Source organism: Columba livia, chromosome 2 (genome assembly GCF_036013475.1).
Source record: "Columba livia isolate bColLiv1 breed racing homer chromosome 2, bColLiv1.pat.W.v2, whole genome shotgun sequence".
NCBI lineage: Eukaryota > Metazoa > Chordata > Aves > Columbiformes > Columbidae > Columba > Columba livia.
In genome coordinates this window covers 139,238,755-139,248,569 of record NC_088603.1, presented here as the reverse complement: position 1 = coordinate 139,248,569, position 9,815 = coordinate 139,238,755, and the positions used below count along the sequence as shown (strand labels likewise).

Below are 9,815 nucleotides of genomic sequence, written 5' to 3'. Positions count from 1 at the left end.
TACCATTGAAAATAAAGTCAGGAACACTGTGAGAGGAAACAGGTAACTCACAGGGCAAGAGCGGCGACTCCAGGGGCTTTTTGCTGCTTATATGTGCATAGCTGGGGCCTCTAAGGATGGGGGTTGATTTGGGGAAACTGAAAGGTCATGTCAAGTTGATTTAGCACTTACAAGTGCTATTGGTATGTTGCTTAGTCCCTAATCTGTGAGGTAGAGAACAAGAAGTTGGTGCTATTTCCTCAACTGAGGAATGTGGGTTCCCCACCACCACCACCAATTTAGATCATTTCTAAAAACAGAAATCTAGCCTGACGTATGTTTTTAAAAGAAACCTACCTTCCCAATGAGATCCAGGCTTCTCTTTGATTAAAATATACACCCAGAATATCCTGAAACTTAAATAAATTCTTAATCTCTGGTGAAACATACTTTTTAATGCATTTAATTTCCATTCTGTGGCACAAAGCTGAGTTCTTCAGTGTGTTATATACTACTGGGACAAGAAACACCGTACAAACAGCACCAGATACAGTAGTTCCCTGCAGTCTCATAAAGTCCTGTACAGAAAGGTACAAATACTGGAGGTATTGAAGTTGGAAAATTCAAGACAAAGTTCTTTGTTTTTAAGTTCGCAATGTGAAGTAGCTCATGCTATATATAATATGTGAGGAAAAAAAAACAGTCTGTTTTCAAACTGGATAAAATAGCCTGCAGGGAAAGAGAGAATTTGCAGCTGATGAAAGCAAGTGAATAATAAACCAGGCAATAATACAAAATCTGAAAATACATAAAAAGCTTAATCACAGTCTATATATAGATTTTGCATCTCAGGAAAATAATGTAACATATTGCTTCTCAAGGACATCTCAGACTCTCAAGATAGCCCAGAGTTGTACTAGAAATCAAGATTCTCTAACAGTTTATTCCTGGCAATAAAGTAAGTTGCCTCGTTTGAAATATTACCATAATCCTCATTTAAGCAATTCAATGCTCTCAGCTGAAAGAGTCACAGCAGTGTTTTCCCTGGTGCCAGGAAGGTGACGGCCACAAGGCAGCAAGACCACACACCAACCCCGGTGTTCTTCATTAAATGGCACATCCATAGTCAGCAGATTTCTGACCACAACAATTTTCAAGTTTCAGAACTGAAGAAAGCAGCCGATTAGCCCTCTCTTCCTTCATTTCTGACCTGCTTTTTTATAGGAGTGAAGATGCCCTGCTCTTACCAAACAAGGGGTCCTCAGGGGCCCATACTGGGATCAGTACTGTTTAATGTCTTCATCAATGACATAGGCAGTGGGATCAAGAGCACTCTCAGCAAGTTTGTGGAAGACAACAAACTGAGTGGTGCAGTTGACATGCCTGTGGGATGGGATGTCACCCAGAGGAACCTGGACAAGCTCAAGAAGTGGCCCCTCATGAGGTTCAGCAAGGCCAAGTGCAAGGGTCAGGGCAACCCCCAGTATTAATACAGGCTGGGGGATGACGAGATGGAGAGCAGCCTGGCCGAGAAGGACTTGGGGGTACTGGTGGATGAGAGACTGGGCATGAGCTGGCAATGCGCACTTGCAGCCCAGGAGGCCAATTGTATCCTGCGCTGCATCAAAAGGAGCTTGGCCAGCAGGTCAAGGGAGGTGATTCTGCCCCTCTGCTGTGCTCTGGTGAGACCCCGCCTGGAGTCCTGTGTCCAGCTCTGGAGCCCTCAGTACAGGAAAGACATGGACCTGTTGGAGAGCGGCCAGAGAAGGCCACCAAAATGACCAGAGGGATAAAACAGCTCTGCTATGAGGACAGGCTGAGTTGGGGCTGTTCAGCCTGGAGAAGAGAAAGCTCCAGGGAGACCTTATTGCAGCCTTTCAGTACTTAAAGGGGGATTATAAGAAAGATGGGGACAGACTTTTTAGCAGGGCCTGTTGTGATAAGACAAGGGGTAATGGTTTTAAAATAAAAGAGGGGAGATTCAGGCTGGACATGAGGAAGAAATTTTTTACCATGAGGGTGGCGAAACACTGGGACAGGTTGCCCAGTGAGGCAGTAGATGCCCCATCCCTGGAGACATTCTAGGCCAAGCTGGACAGGGCTCCGAGCAACCTGATCTAGTTGCAGATGTCCCTGCTCATTGCAGGGGGTTGGACTAGATGAGTTTTGAAGGTCCCTTCCAACCCAAACCATTCTATGACTCTATGATTTAAGAAGTCTAGCAAAAGTACTGACTACTCAAAAAGTGCACCACCTCTTCTCCTTGTGGAGGCTTTGGAGAGATTCAATTTTTCCTTGAAAGTGTAAACATTTTTCTGTAACTTTTGTTTAATGAGAAATGAGGATTCTCCGCACTTATTGGACTGAGCCCTAGAATAGATATTACTTGATAAAATGGCAGGAAGGGTGTGCCTCATTCTTCCTTACCTAGATATTTTACAGGAGCTAAGGCAACAACATTGCTTAAATCAGAACTATTGTCATCCTCCTCAGTGAAAAATTCTCTTAGTAATAAGCAAATATTAAAACTGCTGTACAAAGTGATACAATACTGTACAATTCGAGCTCAAACAGATTAAATCTAAGAGAAGGAATGCAGAAAAAAAGGCTTCATCCCCATGGACGGTCAGGGGAACATGACTTGAACAAAGAAAACTAAAAGGAAGCTTGGCAGGTATAATCCTGTGAAAATAAGCATGTAAAGGCATGTGGTTGCTGTCTATAAATACACCATGCATGCAAAAAATAAGATGAAAATGGAATGTTTAAGCTAAAGAACAGTGGTGGGATGAGAAAAAAACTACTATAAAGCAGCCATTAATAAAATTATGCTCAAAGTTGCACAAGTCTTGGAGAGCAGCACAGCTGTGGAATGCTCTTCTGAAGGAGGAGGGAGCAAAAATCTGACTACTTTTAACATGGAGTTAGTTAAGTTTATGAAGGGAATTCCTGTGTACTGTGTAAAGTCATTGTCATGCTACTAAGAACATATTAAATTTCAGTACTTTATTTATTTAGTGTCTTTGATCCAAAGCACTTATATAAAAAAGCAATAATGAAAATTCCTTTCAACCAGTACAATAAAAGTCGTAATTCCTTGGGGTATTTCATTTTCTTTAGTAAACCGCAATTTGGACACATTCCATTCAATATTTGCAGAAATGACAGAGCATCAGCTCTACAAAGAATAATAAATCTCAAACATAAGATAAGCTATAGGTTATTGAAAGGAAGTGTTGCAAAGTTTGGATCCAACCTTTGCAATGCTAAACTAACAACAGCTGAGGGAATTTGTGACTCTTTGGCAAGTTTACAGGTCTCTTCAAGTAACTGCCCCCAAAGTCATTGCTTTTCAACTCTGTGAATCTACTGCTTGTGAAACCGAGATAAAACCACTGCTTGGAGCTGGATTCTCTGAAGACCCCCAGCCAACAGACCCAGTGAGAACTTGCAGTGCCCTTGACACCAGTGGGAGAGTTTGCCACCCTTGCAGTAATGCAAGTGGAGCGTAAGTGCTGCATAAGCCCATCTCCTCCTTCCCTTGTTTCTTTCCTGGTAGTTCAATCCAATAGGCAACCTAGTGCTGTGCTGTGTTCTGGCTGGTTGTTTGTAGGTGTATGATAGTTTACACACATGCAATATGAAGCAGGGACAAGACTACTGAATTTATGCCCATGACCCAGCAGAGAACTTGAAGCAACTCTCCAAAAGTGAAAACTCTAGCAAAATGTTTGAAGTTTGGATGCTGAATTTGGGTTATCTAAGTCTACCTTAGGGCCGTGTAAATGGCTCTTCAATTTTCAGGGGCAGCAAGCAACATCTTGCCCCTTGACTTCATAACTTGTGCAGGCTGTGTTGAAATCTCCAAGAGTTTTATTTGGTAAGGTTAGAAAGGATGTGTTTCCCTCACACTTCGTGGCATAAATCAACTACTAACTGATGTGAAGGGAGGGTCTTCAAAGAAAATGGTGTATGGGGGGGGGTTAAGTTATTTCACACTGAGTATTCTGTGAAAAGTGATCAGGCATAAAGTAATCTGATCCTGGGTGCTCAGCTTTCTAGATTTTGGTGGAACTGATACAGCAACATCACCAAAAGATCCAGACCAATCAGCCACCTCTAATAGCTTAAAAAAAATATTACCTGTTTATACTATATTTGCTTTATTCTGCCAGTTGGGACACTTTAGTTCAACACCCTTCCTTGTGGTGCACAAACACAAACTTCCAAACATGACAATTTCAGCTTTAGTATTTTAACTTCTAACTACTTTGAATTTATTTTCTGAACCTCTCTAGTCATCACAAGTGGAAAAAAAAAAAAAAAAGTAATTGGAACATTTTATGTAATAAATGGGATGGAAAACCAGCAGGATCTGAAGAGAAACGCTTGCTTTATAGCACAGATCCCTAGAAGTATAAATAGAGGGAAGCAGCAGTGGTTTCTGCCTGTTGGCCACAAGTGTTTGATCTCTGTACGATTACGTAAAGGAAGAGGCCAAGCCTGCAAAAAATAAGTTTATGCAGATTCATGATTACTCTTGCAAACCCAGATGATCTGCTCTCTCACTTCTTTTTTTTAGTTTTTTAAGAAAAAGAAAAAGAAAAAGAAAAAGAAAAAGAAAAAGAAAAAGAAAAAGAAAAAGAAAAAGAAAAAGAAAAAGAAAAAGAAAAAGAAAAAGGCCAGCCCTTGAAAGTATTTCAATTGAATACATCACAGAAGCAGGTAGGAGGATCTGCCCATAGCGTGTGCGGTATCAAGCTCTTTTTCTTTACCTGTTCCTTTCTTAGGCCACACTCTTCCTTAGCTGCAAGTTGTGAGTTTCTTTCTGTGAGAAAATGTGGCTTACAGGCTTTTTTTTTCCTTAGAGTTTCCTTGGCAGAAAGCTTAATGAAATTATCTGCCATCAACACCTGCCTTCAAGCTTTCCTGATAAAATTAGATTTTATATCTCAGCATCACATATGGCATCTTTATAATTAGTCTTTTTGCAGTATATGAATGTCAGTTCCTAAAATGCTGCCTGTACAGTTCATGTGGGAATATTTTGCTCCATTAAACAAATCCAAGTTTTTCACTGGAGCTTCTAATTGTTGAAAATCCACGTTTTTGTGTGTCTAATCTCAGAACCATTTTGATGAAGTGAAATACAGTGTATCTTCAGTTTCACTGGAACCAAGCTGTGTGCAGATCATTTCTGGAAATGGAAACCTGAGATATCTTCATGGGCCTCCATATCTGGAATCACTTGTGGAAATGTAGTCTTTGAATACATAGCCATCTGAAAATGAAGAGTGGGCTTCTTCAGAAGGCTCAGTATTGACCTAATCTTGGAAACAGAGGTATCTTTATGCTTAGAAGCTTCTGAAAGATATTATCATACATAACATTTCAGAACAAGAACACCCAGTTTTTAACACATGTGCTCGAGAGTAAGCACACTTCCGTTGAAATGTGAAGCTCGGAGGTGTTTTCAGACATGTGATGACCAGAATAACTGGTCAGAAAAATGAGGAAGAGTGTTCCCATGTCAGTGATTCACAGGTGATTGTTTTAAATTGTTGTAAAATTCATGTGAAGTCCTACACTAGTACAGGTACCAGCATAGGTGATAGGTGATTTTTGTCATTACTCGTGTCACAGCTGAGAATTTTTATTCCACTTGGGTACGTTCATTTCTCTGCTCCGATGAGGAAATGCACAAAGTAACAGATCATCACTATACTGTCAGCACTAATGTCATGGAAGTTGTAACATTTGCATGGAAAAGTCAGCATTTAGTACCTATGCAACAGGATGAAAATGTGCAAACTGTCAACTTGTAATAGAAATGTCTTTAGTTTCTCAAGTGCAAAGTTAGTGCAGTGTCAGCAACACTATCCTCTAGGAAAAAAAAGAAGACAAATAGGAAAACACTTATAAACATAGCTCTTGATAGCTCTCATGCAAACTGCTGTCAAACTTGTGCACTAATGCAGCGAATCATTCAGGCTCAGCTCACTGGGGGTGCTCCTGCTCATATTGGTAAGACTGGCCATAAGTGATTTAACTTTATACGCATAGTAGTCCCTTAAGTTGACTGACGGAACTTCTTTCATGCCATCACCAAAATCACAACTTCTCATGGCACTCTCTAACTGCTTCTGACGCCTATAGAAGTGGGAGAATTTATTGAAGATGAGTGTAATGGGAAGCACTACCACTAGGATACCAGCTAGGATGCATGCAGATGCCGTCAACTTGCCAGCAGTGCTCCCTGGCACAACGTCCCCATAGCCAACTGTGGTCATGCTAACGGTAGCCCACCACCAACAAGCAGGGATGGTGGCTAACCCCTCATTCTCTTCCTTCTCAATGGTGTAAGCTACCACTGAGAAAATGGAGATGCCAACAGAGAGGTAAAGTAAAAGAAGCCCCACCTCTCTGTAGCTGTACTTCAGGGTGGCTCCAAGAGACCTGAGACCTGTGGAGTGTCTAGCAAGCTTTAATATGCGGAAAATCCTCATGAGTCTCAGGACTTGTGCAACCCTGCCTAAATTTGCTAAAGTCGGACTACTTTCCACTACCAAGTTGACAATTAAGGTAATATAAAATGGAAGAATAGACATGAGGTCAATCAAATTCAAAGCATGCTTGAAAAATTTTAAAAAGTCAGGGGCTACTGCAAATCTCGCCACCAGTTCAAAAGTGAACCATGCAATACCAAAATGTTCCACGATTTCAAAGCGAGGGTCTTCCTCGGGGTTCCCATTGCTGTCAATAATCTGAAAGTCTGGCAGGCTGTTCAGGCACATGGTCACGATGGAGCCCAACACCACCACTATTGAAAGGACACTAAAGATTCGGCTTAAAACTGAGTACCCAGGATTATCCAAAGCAAGCCAGAGCTGCCTCCTGATGTTTCCAAAGGGTTGTTTGTCAAATTTAGAGGCATCGTTGTAGAATGCCAAAATCTCATCAAAAGATGATGTGGTACTTTCCTGGTCACTTTGTTCCTCCCATTTCTCTTGGTCTGGCTCCATTTTCCTCCCATGGTAGCTGTAACTGCAGCAGGAGTCTATAAAGAATTCATTGATTCCCCAGTATTCAATCTCCTGGCTGAAAGAAAACACACAGAGTTCACCCATCACATGGAGCTTGCCGGTGTTATAAAAATGTAGCACGTAAGGAAAGAGCTCGGGGTTCCTGTCAAAATAAAATTCATTCTTGGTGTCATCATAGTCGTCACAGAGCTCCAGTATCGACTCCTTTGAGTGGCAGCTCAGCAGTTTTCCCAGCCTGGTCTCCGGGAACCTTAATAATGTGTTGGATCTCATCTTTTTCTTAAAGCCTCCAACATTGATGCTGATCTCATTGTCTTCAAAATTTGCTTCAGATAAAGCCTTCAGACTCTGCCCTGTCATAGTGAGCTCCTCCCAAAGGTGTACAGGGAATGAAAACCTAGGATGCAATTGCACACAAAATGAGCAGAATGAGCAAATCTATAGCATGTTCCCCTTTTCTTTCCTTCTTTTCTTTCTTTCTTTTTTCTTTCTTTCTTTCTTTCTTTCTTTCTTTCTTCTTTCCTTTCTTTCTCTCTCTTTTTTCTTTTATTCCTTCCTTCCTTCTTTCTCTCCTTCTCCTTCTCTCTCTTTCTTTCTCTCTCTCTTTCTTTCTCTCTCTCTTTCTTTCTTTCATTTCTTTCTGTCTCTCTCCCTTTCTCTCTTTTCCCTCTTTCCCCCTTTTCCCCATTTCCTCTTTCTTTCTCCCGTCTCCCACTGAAGACACTGAGGGCGACTCCTTTGTTCCCTCTGCAGGCTCCTGTCCCTACCCGTACCCTTCACCTGGGCTGCGGCTGTCGCTCCTACGAAACCCCCATTGCTCACAGTTGTTGTGCCACGGGGTCCGCGCGGACCTTCCCCCTTCCCGCCGCGCCCTGGCCCCGCCAGACAAGGACCCCCCGGCTGTCGCCGCCCGGGGCCCCGCTCCCGCCGCGCCGCTCGCCCAGCCGCGCCCCCTCCGAGGGGCCGGAGCCCTGCGCCCCCGCCCGGGGCCCCGCTCTGCCCGGGAGTGCCACCGCCCCCCGCCGCGGGGGAGCCGCCCCTCTCCGCTCCGCGCCCCGCCGCGTCCGCCCTACCTCCTGTCTCAGCGGCCGCGGCCCCCCGCCGGCGCGCCCTGCTGCCCCCGGCCCGCCATCCCCGCCGCCCGCGGGGGCCGCCAGGGCTCGCCCCGCTGCCGCTGCTGGTGCTCTGCCGCTGCCGGTGCGGTGCCGGTGCGGTGGGGGTGCGGTGGGGATGCGGTGGGGTGCCTGTGCCGGTGTTGGGAAGGCGGCCCCGCTGGGCGCGCGGTGCTGAAGGGACAGCGGCCGCGCGCCGCCCCCCTCAGCGGCGGGAGGCGGCAGCACGCGCGCTCGTCATGGCGACGACCCCCGCGGCTGCCGCTCGCCCCTTCCCGCCGCTCTCCCTTCCCTCCGACCCCGCCGACGATCGGCGTTGCCGCCGCGGGACGGCGGCGCGGCGGGTGGGCGGCCGGCGGGGGGCTGGCGGCCGCGCTGCCCGGCTGAGGAGGGGCGGCCCGGCGGAGCCGGTGTACGGCGGTGCCGCCGCTCGCTCGCTCTCGCTGCTGCCCCCGCGCACCGGCGCTGCGAGGGGACGGCAGCGGCGCCGCAAACTCGGGTTTCCTCCCCCCGCGATCCTGCCTCACACCGGCTCCGACCGGCACAACTTCTCGAGCGGGGATGCCCGCCCACGCCCGCGGTGGCGCTGGGCACCCGCGGACCCTCTCCCGAGGAAGGGACACCCACCCACAACCACTCGCCCACCGCTCCTTTGCCCCCTCACCCGCCGGCGGGCGCCGCGGGAGCCCGGGCAGCGCCCCGGGAAGGGGCTGGGGGAGGAGGTGCCTCCCTCTTCCCCCCACCGCGGCACAAGCGGGTCCTGCCGCGGCCCCCACGCTGCATCCACGCCGTGTCGCCCGGGCAGTGTCCCTGCGGGGACTGGAAACACGGAGGATGGGGCCACTCGTCAGAGCAATTTGGTGTGAACAGAGCAGGGCTGCGTGTTGAAGCTGCCCACCGCCCTCTCAGACGCCGGCTGGGAGCCCCCGGCCTCCCCACACAACCTTGCCCAGCCACTTCGGGAGGAAAAATCCTGAAGGATCGTGCCTCTGGCAGAGGGGCCCGACCTCCCCGCACGGCTGCTCTCGGCGGAGCAGAGTTCTATTGCTGGTGTGTGGAATAATATCTAATTACATGGTCACCGGTGGCAGCATCTCTGCCCACTCTGCAGGCGGCTGTGAAGAAATCTCCCTCCTCTTGCGGAGCCGGGCGGAGGAGGCAGTGCCCGCGGCGGGAGCCGACCGTGCCCCTGCCCCCCCCGGAGCAGGCAGCCGGCTGTGCAGGGCACAGGTGCTCCGAGACAGGGGCCTCGTACAGGGCTGACCTGCACTGTCTCCCACCAGCTGCCTCATGACCACCTCTCGCTGATGGTCCCATGCATCCAGAGTCTGGCCACTGGAAATGGATTGCTGTAAATGCTTTGTAGGATTGGAGGGTGCAGTGAGACGGTGCCTCCTCACTTGCATCCCTCAGCTTTGGCAGACCCCAGAGCAATCTTGCCCTGTGCATCATCCTTTGCTTGTTTCTCAAACCCTGTGGATGGTGTGGTGGGAGAGGGGTTATACATCCCAGCTCCGGCAGCACATGAGCCCTGTTTACAAGGAACCCTCCCATTAAAGAACAACCCTATAAGAACCCAGATAACTGAGTGCAGACATGGAATGGGGCAAGTCCTTGTGCCTGCAGTGGCCATGTCTCCAAGAGCCTGCTCAGCTTTCCTATCTGGGGTACTGTGATCCTC

The 9,815-nt window shown here is 47.6% G+C and overlaps 1 protein-coding gene across 1 annotated transcript; it reads right to left on the bottom strand.

Moving 5' to 3' along the window:
* Positions 1 to 4,964: 4,964 nt before the first annotated feature.
* Positions 4,965 to 8,232, bottom strand: KCNS2 (potassium voltage-gated channel modifier subfamily S member 2). The gene is made up of 2 exons (XM_065054075.1): positions 8,096 to 8,232; positions 4,965 to 7,419 (listed from the first exon to the last, which is right to left on the bottom strand). Exon 2 carries the CDS (start codon positions 7,380 to 7,382, stop codon positions 5,949 to 5,951), a length of 1,434 nt encoding a protein of 477 aa, XP_064910147.1. The 5' UTR covers positions 7,383 to 7,419; positions 8,096 to 8,232; the 3' UTR covers positions 4,965 to 5,948.
* Positions 8,233 to 9,815: the final 1,583 nt, after the last annotated feature.

Excerpts from the sequence above, each read along its gene's own strand:
- KCNS2 (XM_065054075.1), bottom strand. The coding sequence starts at position 7,382 with ATGACAGGGCAGAGTCTGAAGGCTTTATCTGAAGCAAATTTTGAAGAC.